General features: G+C 39.8%; 1 protein-coding gene across 4 annotated transcripts in view; it reads left to right on the top strand.

Moving 5' to 3' along the window:
* Positions 1-1323: 1323 nt before the first annotated feature.
* LOC107316216 (uncharacterized) overlaps positions 1324-25282 on the top strand; it is a 39226-nt gene continuing 15267 nt past the window's right edge. For 2 of the 4 annotated variants that reach the window (XR_014948961.1, XM_085555310.1), the window contains exons 1-3: positions 1324-1501; positions 1711-1813; positions 24964-25133. Coding sequence is in view for 1 of the 4 variants with exons in the window: in XM_085555310.1 (XP_085411436.1) it covers positions 1730-1813; positions 24964-25133 (254 nt within the window). In the remaining 3 variants the exon portion in view is untranslated. Of the gene's footprint in view, positions 1502-1710; positions 1814-2109; positions 6492-24963; positions 25134-25282 lie in introns of those variants that run through there. The other 2 variants (XR_001556239.3, XR_014948962.1) reach the window with 2 other exon arrangements.

The raw sequence follows: 25282 nt of genomic DNA on the forward strand, positions 1-25282 counted from the left end.
TTCAAAACCCAGACTGTAATATATGATTTTCTTGATTCAGAATTTCAAAACACAACCTTTTAAACAGGAGTTCAATCATCAAATCCACAGGAGAAGTAGCTCTGGGTTTTCTTGATGAAAATCCAAATTACCCGGGTGCCAAATCTTCATATGCCTAAAACCGGTGTCTCTCCATTGACTTCAGTGGAGCTATGCTGATTTACACCAGCTGCATGGCTGGTCCATAAATATTTTCAGTTGATCTGGATTATTTTATATATTATATGAATTTTCTTTATGGATTACATGGCAAAACATTTGTTCTCAGCTTCTATTATGTCAAACTTTGTGAATTCGTTTTAATGTGAGACAATTTGTGTGGTTCTGCTGTTGCACAACTGAATACATTTGCACTTGTAACATGACTTCACTGCACGTCCTCCCATCTATGCTCTCATGGAGATCCTGGCAGAAGAATTACTTTCACTCCACCCATCCATAGGAAGTAATATGCTGGAGTGAAAGGGCAGAGATGCTGCACCTGGGGGAAGCACAGCCTGAGCATCATCAAGCTGTTGGTCATGTTTATATTTCCACCAATAATTCTATGCTGAGTGTAGTTGTTTGCATGTAGTTATGTTAGCGGGGTTTTAAAGTTAATCATGCATGTTATTATTCACTAGGGAGTTTATGCTGGACACTTCACTTAGCACTTTGACACAAAGGTAAATAAATTCCCCTGCAGTAGGATAATGAGATTTTATTAAATCTCCAATCTTCCGCTCTTGTAATGGCACTGATTGCAGGTCCCCTCTTCCAGGCAGCACTTTGTTTGCAATAGCTCTGTCTCCTAAGCACAGTGCATGTGATTTAGGATGGCTGCCGAATGTACTCAGTCCATCCATCAGTGAGCCCTAGAGGTGCACAAGCAGTGGTGCAGACACCTCTACAGAGCCCATGCAGGCAGGGCAGCAGCAGGGCTAGGCATGGGGTGGGTTTAGATACAGACAGGGATATACCCCTCCAGCAGCCCAGCAAAAAGCATTCCATCTTTCCAGTTTGCTTCACAATCCCATTTTTTTTTGGTGCAAGCAAGCACATCTTATTTATATTTCATTTGTAGAGAGTGTATAAATAATTATTTCCTAATATATGTTCTAGCAAATACAGAGTTGCTATAGAAAACAACAGCTTGCTTAAAACTATCCTATCACTTTCTCCTGCTTTTCCTATGATTATATATAGCCTGCAATACTCAGGTCTGTACAGTGTTTAACTTGTGTTGGTTTTTTATTAAGCCTCAACAAACTATTTGTCAGTTAAATGTTAAAATACAGCACGATCAAAGGAAACATGACAAACGTTCACAAGAAAGAGACTCTCAGTCTGGCCCTGAAAACCCATACAACCATCCGATAACACCCTTCCGAATCCAAATTCAAGTAGTTGCAGACTGAGATTGCAGGATATGGTCTGGTAAATTGGCAGAGCCTGAGAGCAGTTACCAGCACCTGCCCAGATGGTAACTATCTTTGCTTTTATAAGCCCTACTTTCATTTACAGTTTTCTAGAAGAGAAAGTTCAAAGCAGCTACAACTATTTAATATGTGTAGACTTTCCTTTATATGCTAGAGCAATTAATACTGAAGAAATTTCCTCCATCATCTTGGCTTGCAAGTGCTGTTTAAAAATCCAGCCGGACAATCAGCCCTATTTCCTCCATACCTGCAGGCTTCCTGGTATCGCGGACATGCAACAGCCCATGCAGCAGGAAGAACCACTGCCTGCATGGTGCAGGGGGAAACTGAGGCACGAGGAAGCTGAAAATGCCAAGGTCTGTTGTGCTTGCTGGGGATATGAGGGAAAAATTGATTCTTAGAAAGAGTATTAAGGCATTGGCACAAGATGCCCAGGGGAATGGGGGAGTCATCATCCCTGGAGGTGTTCCAGAGTGGTGGAGATGTGGCACTGAGGGATGTGTGCTGTGGGCATGGTGGGGGTGGGCTGGAGTCGAACTTGGGGATCTCTGTGGGGTTTGCAGTCTTGATGATTCTATAATTCTACGATCCCTGGAGCCTTGGTGAGTCTGGTGCCCAGGGCGGGTCAGTTTGCTGAACTTTCCTCCCCCAGGCTGCAATATGTCCTGCAGCACAGACAGCGCAGAGGGAAGAAATCTCAGCCTGCTCTTCTGCTGTGCATTAAAACAAAGGCAAAGCTCACGAAGGTTAAAGGCTGCGAAACTCAACATTAAACAGTCCAGCAAGCCCAGCAGAGGTTAAGACAAGGCTGTGACACCAGAGACACAATGGGACTCTCCTTCTGTGCTACATATGTACACGGGTATTGAGGACATGCATCTCTCCTCATCGAAAATCATGAATTTTTATGAAGTAAGCCTTGCTTTCCCATAATTCAGTAGGGTGCACTTTGCAGACCCTAAAGTGCTGTCACTACAGAACGTTTCATTGCTTGCACCTGCTAAAACATTTGAGGTATTTGAGAGGCAGTGAAACACATTTGCTTTTCATTTTATCTGACTTTGAAAATCTTTGAAGTGTTTAATAGTAGTCCAGAAAAGATTTCTGCCTCTTAATCATTTACTTGTAGGGCACATTCTCCACTGGTAGCCTGTCAGGCAGAAAACGAGTTTAGCCCAGTTTTATTAAGTGCCACATGCCGAGTCAGTGTTCATTAAAGGTGTTTTAAGGTTTGAATTATGTAATTTATGAGAAAAAGAAATACAAAATTCCATTGTTTTATTAATATGCAGCACAGGATATACTGCTAATAACATACTTTTTAAACAGAAGTTTTATTAAAAAAAAATGCTTTTACGGGGGGCTACAGATAGGCTTTTAAAAATCTCTTTTTCCCTGTTCAATAAAATTCAAACGTTTTAATTCAATCAGCATAGATTTGAAAAAGGAACTATTCTTAACCTCTCCTTTCGGTCACTTTTCTTTACACACACTGTAGATAAAAGGGGAAAATAGGAATTCTTTTTTTTCCTTTTTAATAGAAGTGACTATATATGGTACTAAAAGCAAGCCCATGCTGAAACCTGCAGTCAGATGTAAATTCATAAACAAAACAAAAAATAAATGAAAAAGCTATAGAAAAAGAATAAAGAAAGAAAAACTCTCCCTTATAACCCCAGGAAACACTGTTTTCCAGAGTTATTTTAAATTGCTCCCCACAGGTTCACAGCTAACGGGATACTTTTAATTAGACTAAGGCTTAGCTAAATCTTTTGGTAGCCCACTAAACCATTTTTATAGTCTACACAGTTTAAATATTGTAAATAGATTTTCTTAAGCATACGGGAAAGGTCCAGCCCATGAAATTCAAGAAGGAGTACATTTTTCTTCCCAGCCTCTCTGGCTCAGGTTACCCCAGTCCAGACCCACAGACATGGGGCAGGGCTGATCCAGCATGGGTTCTGTCCCTGAAATGGGACTGCATCCATCCAAGCTCTCCATACCCCTCTCGGCAGCAAAACTCCCACCCGCCTGCATCCAGGGGTGTTGCTTGAAAGCAATTGTGTGAGGCCTGAGGAACCAAGGCCAGTTGAGTTTAATATGAATTTTTATTGCTATGGGAAAGTCTTCATTATCCAAACTTATATCAAACTGGAATTAATTAACCCCTTCAAGACAGACTGCAGCTGCTATTCCTGCACAGTGTCTGAGGGTGAGGGTTTGTTTTGCTCTGTTTCACTTATTTCATTAGTTTGCTATATGATGATGGCAAGTCCTGGGAACAGAGAAAAGCTTAGATTTGGGCTGGACACACCATGTCCACGATGCTTTGCTTCTGGATAGCTTGGGTTGTACAGAATAGAAAGTGGTGGTGTCCTTAGTGCTGATGGAAAAGGAACACAAAGATTGCAGATGGAATACAAGTAAATAACTTTGGAGTTGCACATGCCTAATCCTGCTCACATTTTGTTGTGATGATCATGCAGAATCTGACCTTTGATATTTGTCTGAGTGCACCATACAGAAAATCATATAGCTGGATTATTAATTGACAAGAGGACCTGGCACGTGGCTCATGAAAAGTAATGATGTTCTATGCAGAGGACATTGAGAGTTATGTATTGCCAACAGGCAGCAATATATGAAATTTCTGACACAAAATAATCAGTCATAGCAAACTGTATGCAGAATACAGATGTCTCAGAATAACGGTAGTAAAACATCTTGAACAGGAATAGCAATTATACTTGAACACAACCATTAATTTTTAAATTTAAGTTAAGAAGGGGGAACAACCCATAATTATATTAAAACCTTGCTCATTTGATCCAGAATAATATTTTTAATGAATTCTATATGGAGCCAAGAACTGTTAAAAAAAAACCTTGCCCTGCAGAAAATGTACTTTTAAAAAGCCTATTTACTCTGAATGAAAAGTTATTTTTACAGTGAGTCCTCACTTTATGGCAGACACATGCTTGTAAAAATTGCCATTGTTTGTGTTGAAAGTGGGAGAAGAAAAAAGCAAGGGGAAAAATTTGCACATACTTTACCTTACAGCGTGCCAGCCATGTTTAAGATGGCTTCCACAGCTCTGACCTTGCTCACGAGTCACCGGCTGGAGCAGCACTGTTGTTTGAACCAAGCATGTGCCTAACCAGGACCTTAAGTTGCAGCTCTTGGGAAGCCTGGGAATCACAACAGGGCATCAGCCTGTACTCCAGCTCTTAATTATGTCTTTGAGAAGACCTCTGATCTCTGGAGCAAATTTGTCTAGGTAGGAGGGCAACGTGATGAGATTACTGCCTGCCACCTGCTGAGGCCATGGAGGTGGAAGGTGGTGGTACAAAGCGTGCTGCTTCATCTTCTGAGTCTTGCAGAACTTGCCATGTGCTGTGGTCATGCTCATGACTGCTGGGAAAATATCCCTTCCTTGTGCATATGCATAAGGATTGGAAGATTTATTGGCTGGGTACTGCGTCCCCCAGAAGATGGAAGCACGCCTCTCTGAAGTGGAAGAGAGAGATTGCTTTTAAGTCAAGTGGAAGAACTAGCTGCTTCAGTTTTATTGCAGAATCATGCTGGTAATACATCCAGATTACTGAAGCTCAGAGTAAGGAAGTCAATTTATAATGACTTTGCCATTGTCCTGTTGCTAATGTGCCACATTTGATTCTCCTCAGCTGGCTTTGAAAGGTCTCTTTGAGGAAAGACGAGATAGCACCCTTGCTTATGAAAAAGGCAAATTATACCCGGGGGCAACATCGCTGCACAACAGGAAAGGGCCAGCCTCCTCCCAGGAGACATGGCCCCAAATTAAATGCAAGTAATTTCCTGACTAACCTGTGATTTCTATCTGGTTGTGGCTTCTGGCATACAACTAAGTCTCCGGTTCTGCTGTTCTGTTCAGCAGGTCTCACATGTGCTTTCACTTTCATTTCCAAACTTTAATACAGAACAGCCCATCCACAACCTGCTGCTGAGGCAGTGGAGGCCAGGGAGGCTGGCTCTGCATTGGGCAGGAGGAATGACTGGCTGCTAAGGGAGGGGACCCACCAGAGGGGTCCCTCAGCCACAGTGTCAATGTGGTGGTAGAGGAGATACAGAGAAACATGCTACTGCAACTTGCTCCTCTCTGTCCCGTAAGTCGTCCAAGTAGGTTTTGGAACTGGCTGCAGTCTTCACTTATCATGAATCTGAAACCCATGGAACAATCATATGTGTTAGGCTGGAATAACCCAATCAGTAGCTTTTCTTTTTACAGTGGGCAGGTCTCTGTCTAGAAAATCACTGAAATTAGGTCTAAATGATTTTGTTATGACCCCAACAAAGGATTCAGGGACAGATGGGAAGGGTCACATGTGTCTGGCCAGGCACCAGCTCAGGGAGAGAAACCCTGGGAAGGGGGCAAGTGGAACAAGCAGAACTCCATGGGATGTAGAATGGGAGAGGAAAGCCTTACAGAACAACACAAATTACATTCACATTTTCTGTGGTTTCTTCAAGGAGAAAGCCGTTCCTTGAAGTAAGGAACAGGATACTCAACAGTCCCCAAGCACCAGTGGGCAAGTGATGACAGATTTGCTTTGCTAAAAGTACTTTATTATGATTGATCTCAAATACCACTCTTCCTCTCGAACTTCTACAACATTTCAAGGATATTTTCTATGGACTATGTAGAACTTCTGTATTGTCAAGTAGCTGTTGAGTAGATCACCTGCATATGGGCCACAGACAAGTGAAATAATGCGCATAGGATTAGGGTGAGTCAAATGGCTGACCCTCTTTAAAGTAATCAGTGAGTGGTTGAAAAGTTCACACTAATAAATGCAGGGACATGCCAGAATTATCTCTATAGACAATCAAAATTTTAAACTAATGTTCTTGTATGTAGTGAAACAAAACAAAAGCTCCCTTACTGCTCCTTGAAATCAGTAGAGGTGGTAAGTTATTGTGTGACTTGTTTTTTCTGAATGAACTAAGACTTTAAAGGACTACACACTCAAAAAGCACCAGAAAGGTTCTAATGCTTTACACAGAGAAAGGGAGTATCAGTCTTCTTTCATTTAAGTCCCAGGGTAAAATCAGTTTTTATGCTGATAGTACAGTTTTGTTTGGGATAATTATTTTGAACTTGCTCATTTTCCCAACCTAAACAGCTAATCTGTAGTTTGTATTCAGCCATAGTATCAAAAATCTTCTTTCCACTTGTGTGAGTAATTTCATAATGGTCGCTACATAAAGAAGAGGCTGTGACATAAAGAAACTGTACCATTTTTATTATGTTGATATAATCAAAGTAATAAAACCTGTGCATGTAAATGATAAGAGATGTTAGTGCCATGTTGCTGGGAAACTGGCTCAGAAACAACAGTGAATGAAATGCATCTGGGAATAAGAAGCTAATTCATATAGTAAATAATAGGTTGCACAAATTTAATCAGTTGGAAAACCATTACATGTGTAAGTGGATACCCTGTGGGGGGAAAAACTTAGATTTGATGCACTGGACTCAATGATCAGTCCACTCGGGATTTTGTTGTGTAAACACCTATTTCTATCACTTCAAGGGAGTTTTTGGGTTGAGCAGTTTATTTTAATTTAAGAAATAACTGACGTGTATGAAAAGGCATAGCTGTAGATTTTAGTTTTGTTGTAGTGCCCTTCAAAGATCAGAAGGTTTCCTTCTAAACTTCTCTACCTAAGACCTAAATGAAACCGTAGTGCATGTAGAAACAGATGATCTTACCAATTTCTGGCTTAAACCGTGTGAAAAATGCTCAGTTTTGGCAAGGTGTCTTTGTAAAATTAAAAATAGATACCAGCCTGTTAGGAAAGCTTAGAAACATGTAAGCTCTACAAGGCAGTGCTTGTTGCTTGTGAAAAAAAAACAAAAACAAAAACAAACAATGAATCGTGTTTTCCTAGGAAAACTTTGCAAAGGGCCACAAAGGGCATTTTCCTATTAATTTCTGTGGGGAATGTGCCCAGGTTTTTCACTGATTGATAACAGTTTTGCTACAAAACTTCTTATGGTATGTTACAAAACATGTATCTTGATAGAAAATCGAGAAGCCCTATAGATAAAATGTTTTTTTTCCTAGCTTTTTCTGGTTCTTGTATTAAGCCACAGCTTGGCTGAAGTTTTTTTGTTTGCTGTTGTGAAACATCCCTGTTTACTAAAGCGATATTATAAGTTTCATTTTTTCCTGAATATTGTTCCCGAGGAAATACCAAAGCATTGTTTTTACAAGATACCCTGAACTGTCAGTTTCCTCGAAACACAATGTATTTAATACAAAGCCATTAAGCCTTGTAAAACTGTCAAAAATGTAAATGACACTTGTAATAAAACCTTGTCGTGTGACCGGCTCTAGCTAATCAGGGTTGATGATATCACTGCAGCTGATCACGGCTGGTGCTATGTACATTTCGACAGCTTTATGACCTGCATGGATTTGTGTTATTAAAATTGTACAGTTTTGTAAGGAATTTGGGATTTAATAAAGCAGCAGAGAAACTACAAAAGGGACAGCGTATTCCACTAAAAGCGAGCCAGGCTTTAAAAAAATAATATCAACATATATAGTACATGAGTGTGTGTGTGTGCATGTGTCTGTGGATGTGAATAGGAAAACCAGGAGAGGTTCTCCTCTCGTAGCTCTCTAAGGGTAAGGGCTGCTCATATAAACCACTTTTATGTATTTATAGCCCAGCAAATACCTTGCATCTGTGAGGCCATAAAACAAATTACAATGTATCCAATTGCTTCAAGGTGGCGAATTGTGCTTAAACTTAATGACTTGTACAGATTATAGGAGAAAGAGCATTACCTGTTTAATGTCCTTTTTAATAAGTAATTCCTGAACAAGTATAGTAAATGGGAGGTTGGGTCTTTGTTTCGGTTTGTTTCTTTTTCTTCTTTTCCCCCTGAGATCCCACTAGAGTAGGCCTTTGTCCCTGCAATCGCTGGGTAACGCACTGTTATATTTATTTTGCAATACTTTGAACTGCTCCCCAGAGTACAAACATGTCAGATGAGGAGAGACGAGGACACATATTCTCCCAGTAATCTATAAATTCAACCTAATGGGGCAGATATCAGAAAAATGTGTTGGATTGAAGGCGCATAAATCACACCTGGTTTCCTGGCATAAGCTGGCACTGTGTGCCTTATATTTCAGCCAAATTATTCCATTTGTTTCTGAAGATATTTTAATCCCTCGTGACCTCAAACTTCCCGTGAACCAGGCCCTGAACAAACGGCCGCCCACTGTCTTTGCAGTAAATCTGTTGTCTCCCTTCTAGGCCCGCAACCCGGGATCATAGATCACCCCTGCACCGCATCTTGCTTCAATTTACTCAATTAACTCGAGTAAAGCACTTGTAAGTTTGCAGATGTTGCTTTATTATCAAGGCCTAAAACGTACAAGAGAGTTCAGGAGCCCGAGGTTACGGGGAGGTTGTGTTGAGGGGGTGGGCAGCAATGGTGCAGGCCTCCCTCTGTCTCTTTGGGATGGTGGGCTCAGGACGTGGCTCCCCAGCACAGTTATTTGAACCATAAGATTGCCTCGTGGATCGGGGACCGTCTGATGTTATCTCACAGAAAGATAGGATATGAGAAATAGGTATTTCACCTCAAGATGAGATAACACTGTGATTAACAGATGTTTAATTGGGCCATTCGTCAAGTGAAGAACCTGCCTAAAAGTCAGCGAGGCTGAGTAAATTATTTCCAACCCTGCAGGTGTTGGACTGGCAGCTCTATTACTCTTCCAGAAATGGGCTTTAGAAGATTTTTATATGAAAAGATAATTTATTTCTATGAGGTATTGTATTGTGCTTTTTATTTATGTAATAAGCTTCAAGTTTTGGGTCTGGGCCTCCTTCATCTTTACACTGGAATGAACTGGGGAGGGTCAGAAGGAGGAAGAGTCCCTCTGTGAAATTACCATCTAGCAAAAGTCATGTGTCATGGTATTTGAGAACTTCCCAGCAGCCTATAGCTGTGGATGTGTATATATATATATGTGTGTGTGTTATATGTGTTATGAAATATATATATATAAATACATATATAAAAATAGGTGGGGAAATTTTTCAAAACATAACTGGCTTAATAAACTCAAAAATCACTGGTGTTGTAGGACTGTTGTTGTTGTTTATCCTGATCATTAGCAGAGATGAGTTGCTAGAGGTCCATTTATTCTATGAAAAGTGTATCTGTATTAACCAGCATTTTGACCCAGGATTTCAGTCTCAGTGTATCACAAAAATCAGATATCAAGTGGGTTCCATGTTGTTGCAGATCTCACAGCAAGTTTCATTCAGGTCTGATTTTAATTTCCAACAATAACCATCTAGCCTGCATTAATTATCCTCTTCACTGCCAAACTTATTTAAGATGCTCTAGGGATGGTTACAAAATATATACCTTTAATTCCTGTGGACTGTTTTCCTGCAGCAGTAGATTTTTCCTGTTGGCCCACAGTAATGACAGAAGTGAAATCTTTGGAGCTATTGTGATGTTCATTTCTGCAGTGCTCAGCGAGAGTGAAGAAAAATCCAGAGCAGCCTTTCCATCTTCACTGACGTCCATGAACAGGTGACAAGCTCAAATAGCCTTTCTCATGTCCTTCTACAAGACATAGTTAGAACTACTGGAGGTTCTCTTGCATATACACAAGGATGTCTTACGCCTATATTAGATCTTAACAGAAGCACTTGATGTGTAGCAAATTGTTCTTATGAATCGTAGAATCAATGAAATAACAACAGGAGTAGCAACACCAGCACCTATCAGGCCTTGTCTGTCTGTAGTCTAGCACTATGAGCACAAGACAGTTGACAGCATATTTCATGTTAATGCTTCTTTGTCATCTTTGTGAAAGTTATAAGTATCTGAGATAAGACTAGATCTCTGGAATAGCAAGAACAGAAAAGAAAAAAAAAAAAAAAGGGCTATATTCCTGAATATCTTTTCTCCTTTATGGCATTCAGCCTATGAACAAGATGCTGATAGTTTAACATATATATAATTTTTTTAGCTTTTGCAGAAATCTTTATCAGATCTTACTGGGCTTAAAGGGCTTTGGCATATGGAGTCTTCTCTAATGGTGACAGTAATTGAACAGACTGGAATGAGTTAAATGAGGTCCAATTCTATCAGTTTCTCCTGCATCATCTAAACTGAAGCTTGGGTTTGATAGCAAGCCAAATTTTAGTCCTCTGTTTTCAGTATCTGTAATGCTTTAAACTGAGAAGCCAAACTAAATCTCGGGGGGAGTCACATGGCTCACAAATGTGGATGCAAATGGATACACATATACTTTTTGTACAATATTTTGTGTGTGAAAGTCTCTCAAACTCTTCTTGGCTTTTAACTTCCATAAGAGAATCTTTAATTACTCTTTGAATAAGCCATTACATTTCTTTTTTTACTCACAGCATTTTTTAAAATAGTGGTCTGTTCTGTTTCTCTGTATAATGGAAGTTAATAAAATATGTGCCAGAATCAAAAAATATGATGAGCTACAAGGCATACTCCAGACTATAAGGAAAGAGAAGAAAGAGCTGGCCTTTAATTCCACAGCCTATCAGTATTTCTCATTGGAATTGCTTTTGGTCCCTTTCCCCAATGCGTCTGGCCTGAGTCTAAATAATTCTCCCCCTTTCTTACTTTGTAGCTCCCCAATTTGTGCTCATTTAAACCCCGTCCACTGTGCCAAAAAAACAGCTATGGTTTAAGTCCAAAGTCTGTTGAATTACAACCACTGAAGAAGGAATCTCAGAAATATGTTACACTAAAGTACCAGCAATATTTTACCAGCAGTTCTGGCTAACTGGGAAGGTCCTAGTTGCCTGGAGGTTAACGAATGGGAACCCAGCCTATAAAAAGGGTAAGAATGAAGATCCAGAGAATTGCAGGCCCATCAGCCTGACCTCAGTACCAGGGTAAGTTATAGAGCAAGTCTTCTTGAATGCCTCATTGTACATGGCACTGGTAATACTGCACCTTCAACTTCATGTTCAGTTTTGGGCCCTGCATGAGAAGGATGATGTTGAGTTGCCTGAGCACCTGCAGAGACAAGTAATGAAGCTGGTGAAAGGACTACAAGACAAGATATAATGAGGAGCAGAATGGGTTCATTTAGTCGGGAGAAGAGGAGGCTGAGGGGAGACTACATCACTTTCTACTGCTTCCTGAAAGGACCTTGCAGTGCAAATGTGTTGGTCTCTTTCCTCAGATGACAACACCTGTGTTAGAAAACTGGTAGTCTTGTGCCTGTAAGATAGTGCACAATAGCAGCTGAACTGTCTTCCTGTCTCCATTTCAAAGAAGGAGCTTGGTAATGGTGCTGGAGTCTGCTTTATGAACACTGGCTGTTTAGTGTAAGAAATAAATTTGTCCTTCATTCAATGAACTAAACATCTGAGAAACAAATGAAGTTCCAGTTGTTTAACTTTTACTCACTTTTGCACATCACTGCTTCTGCACAAGTGGTATAACTGGATACTGTGATCAGTGCTGAATGGTTTGTCTGATCACTATCTGCAGATGGCTAACACACTCTCAGGAACACAAGAGTTGCTCACAGCAGCTATCATGGACACAAGTGTATTTTGTGACAAGTGCTCTTTATCTCCTTGCTAAACTCAGTTAAATGTAAACCAAACAACTGGGCCAATTTTGTTGCTTTTGGCAGGGCAGTGCTGTTAGCAAGTGACTTGCTAGGAGTGGCCACTGGGTCCTTGCTGAAATGTGTACATGGCACTAACAGTTCTTCGAATAGAAATGAATTAGATGTCTGTGCTGTCACCTAGCAGATGGCAAATGAGAAACTATCTTCACTTTGCTCTTTTCTATCAATACCCAGCTGTCAGCTATTGATAAGCTGCTATCAAAACCTGATTCGGTTAAAAACTCATTTGGATGTAACTATCTCAGTTCCAGCCACTGCTGTTTTAGACAGTTTACAATCAGGAGACAGCCACTGACTTCAAAAGACATCATCAGCTCTCAGCTTGTAAAACGCGGAACTCTCATCTTAGAATTGTAGAATCACTAACCATCCCACAAGAGACCCACAGGGATCATCAACTCCAACTTCTGGCTCCACACACAACCACCTAAAAATCAAACCATATGTCTGAAAGCGTGTCTTGAACTCCAGGAGGTACTGTGCCCACTGCCCTCTGGTGCAGAGCCTTCCCCTACCCCTCACCTGACCCTCCCCTGATGCAGCTCTGTGCCATTCCCTCTGGCCCTGTTGCTGACTCCAGAGAGCAGAGCTCAGCACTGACCAACAAAAAAACTCCACATAGAAGGGATCTCCAGAAAGAAATACTTCCTTAGTGGTAGTCAGCCTTTAAATGGGGGTCATTATTCCATGGGTATCATTTCAGTCACACAGCTGAATTGCCTTCACCTGTGCTTCAGGGCTGACCCAGTTCTTGCCTCAGGTGATCAATCAGTGGTTCAGGCCATGATTCAACAGTTCCCATACAGCTTCTCAGTCATAAATATATGAAATCAGTGTGCCTTAAAGAAGTCTTAACAGGGTTGCTTTAGACCCAGCTGCAGTTCAGCCTCTCTCTTTCTTCCTTTAAATATATATATTTCTATCTTAATAGCACATTTCAGAAACTTCCATCTGGTCTTGTTGTGAACCACAAGCCTACTGTGTCTCTTCTGTAAATACTGACTTGGCTTTGCGCAAATTAACATGGAAAATGATCAGAAGGAAAGCTTGCATTGATTTCACTGGAAGAAGTTGAAATTTCTTTTAGTTTGTTGTTGGTGTGAAAATTTGTATGCAAATATTTTGTCAAAATAAAGTTTGGAAAGGATAAGTGAATTGAAATGGCAATTAAATCATGATTATTTTTCCAACAGAATTGAGAGTTTGATTCCAGCTCCCATGTTTTACATCCCTTCTCGTCTTTTTTAAAGGAATTATCCAAAGATCATCAACAAAGGTTGGCTTTAATCTGGGGAAAGGTTGTGCTCTTTTTCAAACTCAGAACCCACCTCCCCATTTAAAGGAGGTTCATTTTTTGTTTGTTTTGGTTGAACAAAACAACAGAAATTCACAAATTTTTCTTTTATTTAATCTTTTTCTCCAGAGAAGTAAGAAGAAGATTTGTGCAAAATAACAAGAGCAATATCAATGCTGTGCGGTGCTCCTTGGAAGTTGGACTGTGCTTGAATACTCAGCAGTTCTGAAGTAAATAATTATCATTTTCTCTATTAGAAGTATTGATAACACAGCACCCATCAGACACACAGGCCATGCTTAAAGACATTCTGGGTGCTGGCTTTTATCACCATTCACAGATATGAGACTCAGTTACACTGAGGGCTGTTTTGTTGGCAGCACTTGTTTATGGTTTTATTTTTATTTTTTAGTTTCTTTTACATAAGAAAATTTGAATAATATGCAGCAAATTGAATGACAGATACAATTTTGAAGGCTACAAACCTAAAACCTTTAAGCAGTGATTTAAAAGCTAATTATTATGGATATAACCATTCAACATTCGTTTCTTAATACTGTTCCCTCAAGAAATAGTGATTTAGTCAACCAATTATTTTATCTCTTTTAGGGATACTTCCTTAATTGCAAAACAATCTAAAAATATAATCAGCATGCTAAATACATGTGGTATCTTGTTTAGAATGCCACGTTGGAGGAAGAATGCAATTAAACTGTCAAAATGTAATTGTTTCTCATATTTAATTTAAAGAGGCTGATTCACATTTGCTTTTCATGTTTAGGAGTTAAAAAACAAAGCAAGTTACTAGTACAACCACTAGTTTTTAATAAAGAAAACATAAGCTTGGAGCACTGACGAAAGCTGCCTCTGTCATGAGATACTGCTATCAAAAGATAGGAAACCATTCTTATTTTTTTTCACTCTTCTCCTAATCACAGTTCAGGATTCAGTGCTGCAGCACGTAAGATGATCTTTGTAATTTCAGGCACAGCTCAAACATGAGATGATTTGTAACACACAAGCTCTCCATCTACTCACTGCCTTCAGAGCCTATGTTCAGAGGTGTCTTGCCTTGTGGCTGACTTCCAAGCTACTGGAGGAATAAGGGTGGAAGGGGACCCTGAACTGGCCTTTGACCAGCTCATCTCTCATCCCTACTACTTCTGCTCTGGAGGAAGGGGCAGGTACAGACACAGATCTGCAGTCATTTTACCCATCTGTATCTGTGTTGAAAACCACCTGCTCAGTGAAAACTGGTCCAGATTTACCTTTATCTATTCCAAACTGAGTGACAATGTAAGCAGAGGAGCAGTGCAGTTCTGGGATTGTTATTTCATAGTGTATAACCGGGGCTGCTATTTCATAGGATGTAACCTTGCACTGGATGGAAATTAAGATCCATCTGGCCAAGTGCATGACCCTCAAAGGCAACTCTGAGCATTCTCCTAATTTTGTTGATACATACAAGTACTTTCAACACGATGCCAGAAAAAGAGCTAGCTTTTGATTCCAAGTTGGAAAAAAAGGATTTTCTACTTTCATCTTATGTCATTTTTCTTTTTTTAAAAAATAGGAAAAAAAAATGTATTAAAAGTTATGTAATAACCAGCTAGGATAAATCTTTGAGATTAATTAATTCAAGATTATTGGACCCATGTAAACTTGCCAAGAACTTTTCAACCCTACTTGGCTCTTCAGCAAAGATCAGCAGCCTAATGGGTTCAGTAGCACTGGTAATTAACCTACGATCTTAGATCGGGTAGGAGTCTTTTAGCATGTACAGAACACTGTGATGAACTCCATTTTGTGATAATAAATAAACACAGTATCACGTATTATTCCAGCCAACACACCCGGACACCTTACAGGCTTCTGTCCTCAGTGGGCTGAATTTTTTGAAGAGTCAGTTTGCAATTTGAAGCCTCTATAGGTAGTGCTGCCTTTAAGTGGTACACATGCTGGTGACCAGGCATACAAATACAAAGATAAAAAATACAAGCAGCCTGTACAGATAATTGCAGAAGTGAATTAGGGGACTTTATTGCCATTAGAATGTTGGGTATATTTTGTATTTGTATTTTCTTGTACGCTATTTGTATGCTATATTTTATTACTGCTTTACAAATGGAGCGGATTTGCTTTTACTTTGTTTTGTCTCTTCTGTAACTAGGACAATAAATAGCACTGGTAGGTTGTTATTCCATCAATGGCACATTGGCTTAGCGGGTGGGCTTCCCACCTATTTGTTCCCAGCAGTGTATATGTGCAGGTTTATTCCAACTTACAAATGCACTGGAAAGAGGGATAAATACATGATATCACCACTTTTTTCAGTATGTTTTTGACAAGTGAGTTAGGGCTGAAGATGCCATATCTGTGCCTGCTACCTCCCAGTAGAAAAAGAGTCCCACATCAGCTGCTAGGAGTGCATAGGGGGCTGCATTTTAAAAGCTCAGTCCTACAAATCCTCAAGGCCCAACTCTTCCCTTGTGCTCCTGCATCCATCCTCATGTGAAAAAATGGATGTGTGTGTGCCAGGCCAGGCCTTGAGTAGGCTCTGCAAATTTTATACTGGATTTGTGTCCCGTAAGAACATGCATTAGGGTTGCCAGTTTGAAATATGACAAAACCCAGCCGCCTCAGACAAATGGCTGCTACCCACGCTCAGCTTCGTCCGCACATGTGCGGTGCTCAGGATAACAACTGCCAAGTCTATAGTAAAAGAGGCCAGGCAGGAAGCCAGCCACATGGCAACTCTAAATGAAATTAATAAGACTTTATAAAAAGTTAAAAGCACAATGTAGCTTTTCAAAGTGTTTCTTAGAGATCTCTACATATGTATAGGTGTTTCATGTCTATGAGATAGAGGCTTGGGGTAAATTTAATGCAGTATGCTTTTCTGGCTAAGAATATATATTCTTTTCTTTCTCCTGAAAGCTGTTGATATAAACTGGGACTCATTAAAAACACCTTGTGTTTTGTTTTTAGAACTCTTGATTTTAGGTCATTTGCTGGATCATTAGAACGTGATGTAGCATCAGCAACTGTTCCAGAGGAGCCCTTTCTTGGAAGAAACAGAATATTTTTGTCTCAGTCAATGGCAATAAAAGGGTGCTTAGCACCTTTTAGGAGATGCTGAGTGTCTCTCCCAGGCCCAAGTCCAGAGATAGCATTCCCGAAGGACAGATACAAGGATATTAAAAAGGACTTTGATCAAAGAAATATTGCTTCTTTCCTCCTTTCACTAAGCAGATGTGCAACGTGTCTTGGGAAAGAAATAGAAAAATTCCTGAGTGATTTATTTGATGAACCTAGTTTTAACCCAGGTTATTGCATGCCTGATATGGTGATGCTGGTTATTAGTTTTCAGTTGAAAATGACCAGATAGAGGACATATTCACTTCATCAATATAATACATTTATTGGTTGTCAAGAGAGTCACATCACACAGATATGTAAATCTGTCACTTTGTCTTAAAAGTGTATTTCTCTATTACAATGTTGCTTGATGTATGTTTTAAGGCAGTAAGGCCTTTTAAATATTAAAAAAAAAAGACAAGGGGGAAGATTTGTCTTTTCAATCACAGGATTTAAGACATTAAAAGCAGATGCATCATTTATAAAAGTAGGATTTTATCAAATGCCATTGTAAATGAAAGACTCATATCTACCATATGTAGATATGTGAATTAAAGAAACCTTCTTTCCCATGAAAATTAACAAACTGTTTTGCCAGCCTTAAGATGGATTAGTCTTTGAAGCCAGTTGCCAGTTGACCACAAATCTCAATTTGCTATGTCAAAACTAAAATAGAATAGACCCTTTGTTTACATTATATAAAAAATAAATGTTTTTATTTCTGTTTATATGACCACGGGAGTAATCCTACCTTCAGAAAAAAAAAAATGCACTGAACATTAGAACAAAGAAGTTTAGTTGTAGTTTAACTCATTCTTTACCATTAAAAGAAAGATATGTCAATAACAATAATTACTAAAAATAATAAGATCTCTCTCCTCAAAATGTGCAAAACTGGATTTCTGAAATATGATAGCATGGTAAACTTCAAAACAAAAAATAGCACCTTGCATTGTGGGGTGTTGCGGTGCTTAACATGTCATGTTGTGATGATGACGTGTTGCTAGCAATGCTCCCTGCTCTTGACTGAATAAGACCAGGTTGCCTGGTCTGAAATATTGAAGAGTATTTTTTTCTGTTGTCCTTAGTTTTGTATAACAGGACGGAGCAATATGGTGCACCACTTCAGCTGGCATGAAGTCTGCCAATGGTTACAGGAGGATTTGTATCAGGCTCTTGAGGAAGTACCTTAAGACAATGGTAGTGCTGTTGCTAGGAATAACATTCAATGGAAACAAATATGATTTTGATAACGCAATAATAGGCAAGTTATTGTGTAACCACCTTGGTACAAACCCAAAGGAACTGATGGATTAAATATGAGAAATCTGTCAACAAGTTCAGCATATACTCCATATGTAAATCTTACACTGAGTTTAGTAGTTCTGTGTTAGCAGTGCCTCTCAAACTGGGTGCTGTATCATCTTGATTAAAACTCGTGGTAATTTACCAGTTGCTGAAGAGGGTGTTGCTAGTACAGAGGAGAATATGATAATTAATTCGTATGCAATCAATTTAAAATAAAGTAAGGTAAGCATAAGAGGAGGAATTACAAAGCATGTCTGAAAGGAAATAAAAAGAAGGATGTGGCAAACCACATAATTAGTGTAGAGATTTTTAGGCTCATTTGTTGAAAGGTGATAGAAACAGGACTGGAAGGGGGAGATCTGTCAGCCTAGTCTAAGGTGTTCTGACCTAAAATTTTAATGTAGTCTGTGACAGAGATTTGAACCAGTTTAAAAATGTGGAATTATAGCTTCTCCCAGTAAAATGTGTTGATATCTGTTGACATTCAGATCTTTGGTTCCAGTTCATTTCCAGTGAGTACCAGGCTAATGTAAAAAAATACCGTTCAGTTCATCAAGTCACACTGAAGAGTGCGTGTTGTAACAGACCACCACTTTGTAAACCATGATTCATTGCCATGGAAAAAGAATTCTAAGACTGAAAAGATCAAGCAAAGTTGATCTCAGCCTGAGCAGTTTCACTGTTTCCAAGGTGCTTAGCTGGCTGCCAGGGCTCTCTATCGCTTCAGTGAGCAGAACATCAACTTTGGGAAGAAGATGCAATCATAAAATTGATTTGCCGATTTTGTATGCTAGGAGAAGCTGCTGTACAGTGGAAGATAACTGATGACTAATGCTTCTTAAGTTCTCCTCAGAAAACTGTAAGACTGTATGAAAGCACAGTGTACCCTGAGATAGGGCTTCCAGGTGGCACAAATTTCGGATGGTGATGCGTTCAGATGCACTGCAGTCAACAGTGAATCTAGATGTAATGATGCTGAGCATGCCACAGGGCACTGGAGTTCTTCATGGTGCCTATGCTTCATTCATTACTAAGAATATTATTGATTTCCTTTTAGGATTTAAAAGACCCCACATTGTTGAGAGTGTTTTTATGTCATGTCCATTTTCCTGTTCTCCTGGCTTCAGTTGCAAGGATAGAGTTTTCTGGGCTCAGGGCCCACTCAAATGGTCAAAAGGATTTATTAAAGACCTTAAAAACTGAAGTGGAAGAATGGAAGTGTTTGGGTGTTTTTTGAAAAAATGTAAAGAGGTTTCTGGATTGGAATAAAAATAGTTACTGATACCCCATTTATTTCCCCACACAGCTGAACTGCTATTTTCCATTCAAAACGACGTAAGGTTCTGGATATTTTAGGTACAGCTTTAGGTATGGGCAGGTTTACCCTGGTTCTTTCCACCCTGTAGAGATTTCTGAAGATTCCAATGCTATTTGGCTGCAGCATCCTGGCTGCTGCCACATTATCTCTCCCCCTTTCCTCTCCTGGGAATTCGTCTGGTTTGCACAGTAACCCTACTGCTGGCCCCAAACTGTGCCGTTCGCAGCAGGGCTGCCTGGATGGAGTGAGAGATATGGCTCTTCTGGGACCAGGGAGCTCATGGGTACTCATGTGGCTCATAGCAGGTTCTGTACCCCTGGCAGCTCTCCCTTTTCACCTTGTCTACCCACAGCCCACCACCACTGGTGCATTACCTCCTGCCTTAGTCCTCGGTCCTTTCCTTCCTCCTTCTGCCTCCCAGTGCCCCCATTTTCCCCTGGCTCCCACACCTACGTATGTACATCTGCCTGCAGGTACTGCACAGAATAGTAGTAGTAGCTATTATTACTCTCAGTTCTTTATTAATGCCACATGTGCTGTTGTAAGGTTAAGTTATTAAGTGATATCCAATAATTGTCTCTGCTCTAAAGTGGACGTTTCATTTAACTATACTCATGCGGATCTGTTTCAGTGCCATTTATCACAACCACATTTTAAGAAACATTTCAGTAGGTCATTTCTCCTTTTCCTTTCTTTAACTCAAATAGACCTAAAAGGTCCTGGTCAAAAATTAAATACAATTACCTTTGGAACAGCATGAGGGAGTGTGAGGTTTGTATGTGCTTTGGAAGTTAAATTTATATTTTACAGGGCTATCATCTTGGCTGCAGAGTTAATTTTACTGTATTTGTGCACTTGCTGGAAACGCTTACACGAAGGCATACAATGACCTGTTTAGTTTGCAGGAGAAAATTATGTCATTTGCAAGCAAGCTTTCAGCTGTGATATTTTATAATTGTTTAGATGAAAACCCGATAATCCTCTACTCCTTCACATAAACTGCAATCCATCTTTAAAACTGTGATAATTCATAAAACCTGCAGCTTAATAAACTAACAAACCCCAGGCCTATGTTATTTTAAGGGAAGTCAATCTTTGATCAGTCAAGCTGAAATGGGTCTGATAAGTGGCGGCCTTCCTCACAGGGAGCAGCACTCCAGTTTGTTATTGCTATTTGCTCATCATCCTCGAGTGCAAAATAAGCAGAAGTCTTTCCGAGCTCCTTATCTCTTTTCACTTTCTTCTCTAGATCTCTGTCGCTTTAATCCAGCATGTCTGCTGCTGGTTAACAAGGAAATCCTGTGTCAATTATCGCCAACAACTTCCTGCTGTGAAGCTGTGGGGAATCAAAGCTTTTGAGAGCCTTTTTCACACCAGAGAGTAGTGCAGGGCCTAATTAAATGGCCCTCATATCCTGCAGCCTACTGGTGGCCAAATGATAGAGAGCTAATGAACGCTAACCTAATTTTTTCAGGAATTGTTTTGATTCTTCCGGTCAGCGGTGCTTATTGACCGAACCTGGGTCCGAGTGGGGTGGCAGAAGGTGAAAAGTGGCAAAGATGGGGATCTGTGGGGCTCTTTGTGTGCAGGCGTTCAGTTATGTACTTGTATACATTGCATATCGGGAAGGATATTTATTAAAAATTGCTTTGCCGAAATGCGTTGCCCTCTTTCCTTGATATGAATTGCTTTGGTGACTCTTATACACATGTGGGCTGCAAAATTGTCCTATAAATCCTCCTCATAAATGCTCTCGCTACAATATTATTTTTACAGAACTGCAGAATGAGGTATCTGCCATGGCTTGTGCAGATCTGCCCCACTTTCCCCTCTCCTGTATTTCTTTTTCCCCCCTTCTCAAATCACTCTACCAAGAACCCAATCTCCTGTCTGAACAAACCTGCAGCTCTTGTGTGGCTGCTGCCTGAGGTTAACTGGCCTTATGCAGAAATTACATACAAAAGAAATAGAAATCTATTCATCCCCTCTGCTAGAAGCTCTGACGAGCACCCCGCATCCCCAGCTGGTGGGATGCTGTCTGAGCCCAGTTGTTCCTTTCTGAGGGCCCTAACACAGTGCATGTGCGTGAGGTGACAGACTTAAAGGTACCACGGGAGCCCTAACTCTGAATTTCCTGACTTTTACGGTTTTACATTACAACTTCAATGTTCCATTAGCATAGTGGGTTTTTTTGGTAGTTAATTTCCTCAGGGAGTTTGGAAGAGCTCAGAGTTTTTTGTTAGTTTGTTTATTTTGTTTTATTAATTTTCTTTTCTCTTTTAAACAGGAGTTGGGGGGGGTGGGGAAGGGGTTGAAGGGAGATGGTCAAATCTGCCCAGATGCTTTGAAATATTTAAAAGGATTTAATAGGTTTTTTTTTTTTTTTTTTTTTTTAGAGAGACAGGAATCCAAAATGCCAACCAGAATTATGCACACCTGCTTTCAAATAGGGAAAAGCTCAGGCTGTATATCCTGCTTCATTCTATATCCAGAGCTCTGGCTGGGGCTGGCTGTCATAAGATCCTCTGTTAGAGGTTATTTTTTAAAGATTTCTGTTCCCCTAAATGCACAGGCAGCATGCCTTTGGCAACAAATCTTATAAGCTGGAAAAGGCTCACCTTACCATCATACTATTGTAATGCTGGAGCAATATTAAATAAGCTTTCTCCCCTTCAGCACATTTAATATTAACGTACAGTGCCAGTCATGTGCTGTGCTTGGTGCAGTCCAAGATGAAGACGGAAGGGATGGGGAAGAGAACCCCCAGGTGCCTTATGGACAATGTGATGCCCATTGGGTTGCCTGATGGAAAGCAGTGGTTTGTTTTAGAAATATGAAAGTTGGCTGAGATTTTGCAAGGCTGAGGAGCAAGGCACCAGTTCAAGATAGCTGCATTTCACTGTGGTCATTCTAAGTAAACCAACGACCCTTCTTGCTCTGTATGTCTGCCCTCGAGGATGAATAAACCCAGCCATACCCTTACACAGCACTTGTGGAAAGGAGGCAGGATTGCAGATGAGCAGGAAGAAGATATGCCATAGATGGGTTGCACACTTTGTAGCTGGTATGTTCTGGCTTCCACAGTTCACACCCTTGGGCTTTCACTGTGCTCTTATAAGGCCAGTGAGGATGAATCTACCATGCATTTAAGAAGTGTTTCCTCCTTTGGTCTATGAACAAAATGAATCTTGTCCTTGATTTTCATTTATTTATTTATTTATTTATTTATTTATTTATTTTTCTAATAACAAGTTCTGAAAACTTTTCATTTTATTCTCCTACTTCTACAACTTTTAATGTTCAAAATTCTAGCCCTGCTGCATGAATAGAAAGTTAAACTTCAATAAAATGGGGAAATCTCACATAACCACATGACTCCAGGGGCTGTGAATTCAAGAGAAACACCTGTGAAACACCGCAATTAAAGTTAAAAAGAGCCAAGTAAGGCTGCTCTCCCTTGGATAACAAGTGCTGAGGTTGCCCTGCATATATGGATGAGGTCCTGTTGTCTTTCTCCTTCCATCCTGTCTCAGTCAGCTCTGTGACTCAGTTCTGGCTGCACCTCCAATCAAGGCAGGGCTGACTGCTGACCATATTTCCCACTGTAAATGTGTAATCTTACTCTACCCCCAACATCCAGCAGGATTCTGCCCATGGCTGAAGAACTCTTTTTTCCCTCATTAAACAGGATTAAAAACTTGGTACAGCTATTCAACTACTTAAAGGTATTATGAACTCCAAAATCACTGTTTTTGAGGATTTGTGACCCCCCAGCCAAAATCTTGCAACATCTATTTGCATTTGCTATTAATAGTGCTGGTGGATGTTCACCAACAGATGAGATACAGCAATGTGGCCTAAAGGAAATAGATTTTAAACAGTCGTTCTGAACTTCCTCCCAAAGTGCCAAAAACATTTTAGGGTTTACAAACCATGGACTGTATTTTACTTCATGCTCCAGTGGTATAAATTTAATACTCTGCATAAAACAGAATTTGATCCATACTTTTAAAACCTCCAGATATATTTCTTAATAACAGAATAAGTAAATACTCTCTCAAATCTCATGGGAAACGTCACCCGACAAAGTATTGGGTTAAACATCTTCGAGTATTTAATCATAATTCAGAACAAGAACATTTCAGCTGGCTATATTTGTATTTTTTTTTCTTCTTTTTTTTTTTCTTCACAGGCTTAACCTGATTCTCTTATTAAAAGTGATAAAGATTTGATCGCGCTTCCATTTTAAGCATCACTACACTGGGTCTGATATTATTGTTGTTTTTTTTTTATCCTTGTCTGCTTCTCAGATGGAAACAGAGTATTTGCTTCCCTTCACACCATACAGCAAACTATGAATATTATTTCAGTTATGATTTCCTATGTGTCTGTACTAAGGAAAGAGTGGAAATAAAGGACAAAACCAATAAAGATTCAAAACCAAAAGCACATGTATGGGAGAGTAATACACAAAACAAAACAGGGGCTGTTAAACAGATGACTCCAATGAAATGTAAAATATTCCACAAGTTTTGGCAACTGTGAAATGCTACACTTTCTACATTTCATCTATTCATTGTTCCAAGGGATTTTTTTGGTTAGCCAAAAGGCAAAGTGTTCCCTAACTGCGTTAGTGACTGTGCGCGTGTATCTCCAGTCATAACTACGTCAACAAATAGGATGAAAAAATGAGGAAGTGGCAATAAATTAGCAGTGATCAGCAACCAACAAGCACCAGAAAGAAATGACAGATTCTTAGGCAAATGGCAATAAAGCAGGCTATAAAAATCAGGAAACAGGCTCTAGAAAATGTTAGGAATGAAAAAGAGGCAATTTTAGATTGAAAGTTTTCACACAAAAATTAATGATTCACCACTGAAATGAATCAAATAGAGGGAAGAACCACCACCACTGCCAACAAACCTCCCCAAACAAAAAAGCCCGTGACAGGAGGTCCCCTGTAGATCACAAGCAAACAAAATTTCCAGCACCAAATAAAAGGCTTTTCCCACTTAGGTTCCACATTATCACCTCACTTTGGGGGGCTTCAATAATTGATATAACAAGTTATTCCAATTAAAAATATAATAATAAGGAAAAGAACCTTCACATTAAATGTCCCTGTTGTAGAGTAAACATAAAAGTCAGTAAAAAAGAAAACAAAAAACCAACGGTAAAAATACCTTTGCTCATAGCAATATGTTACTCATTTAGTTGCCTGGAGTGTATCACTCTTTAGTCCTTTAAGTTCTGCCACAACAAATCATTGGAAACTGATGAATACACAATCCAGGATCCCAAACAACAAACTATTACAAACTATCTATGTGTGAAAAGACTGCTGGAAGTTCCACTAAGCCTCTGTAAACAGCTTGGAGTGGGGCTGGTTGAGGGCCAGGTGACCACCAGAGGCAAATCATTTCTGACTCCTGCCTTCAGTGTAGCTTTGCGCTTTGTACCCAGTGAGGATTATTCCCTTCTGAAAATGTGGGATTTTGATGTTCTCTCTCTGGTTGGGAGACTAAAAGACAGAAATGCCTCTTTGTCCAAACTGCATACGTATAGGACCAATAATACTGCAAAAAAGTGAATTTTTGAGAACTGGATAAGATTATCTTTTTTTGGTAGTTTTTTCTGGACAGCTCTTATGGAAGCAGAGCATGGAAATGAAAAGATAATCTAGATTGGCTTGGGCAATCTGATATCACCACAGAGTTTACATTTAAACTTTATGTTCCTCTACAGAGGCTTATATTTGATGCAGAATGTCTCCAAGCGCACCACAATAGCAGCAGAAGAGCCAACAGTTCTATGTGTATTACAAACACATGGCACTTGCCTGGTCTTTTCCAGCTGGAGACTCATCCTGGGGTGTATGGGGGTGAAAAAATAAAGATATTTGAAATCTTAAAAAGGTGAGTTTATGAAGGCATTTCAGAATGCACTGCATTTGTCCTGCACCAAAATACCTCATCTGTAAACTGCCTACTAAAAGTTATTTAATTTGCACACACTTGTCAATTAAGGTAATGAGAGGAAGGGATGTTTAGATTAAGAACAAACA

Source organism: Coturnix japonica, chromosome 8, assembly GCF_054131305.1.
Source record: "Coturnix japonica strain WE chromosome 8, WE-NBRP24, whole genome shotgun sequence".
In the NCBI taxonomy this organism is placed as follows: domain Eukaryota; kingdom Metazoa; phylum Chordata; class Aves; order Galliformes; family Phasianidae; genus Coturnix; species Coturnix japonica.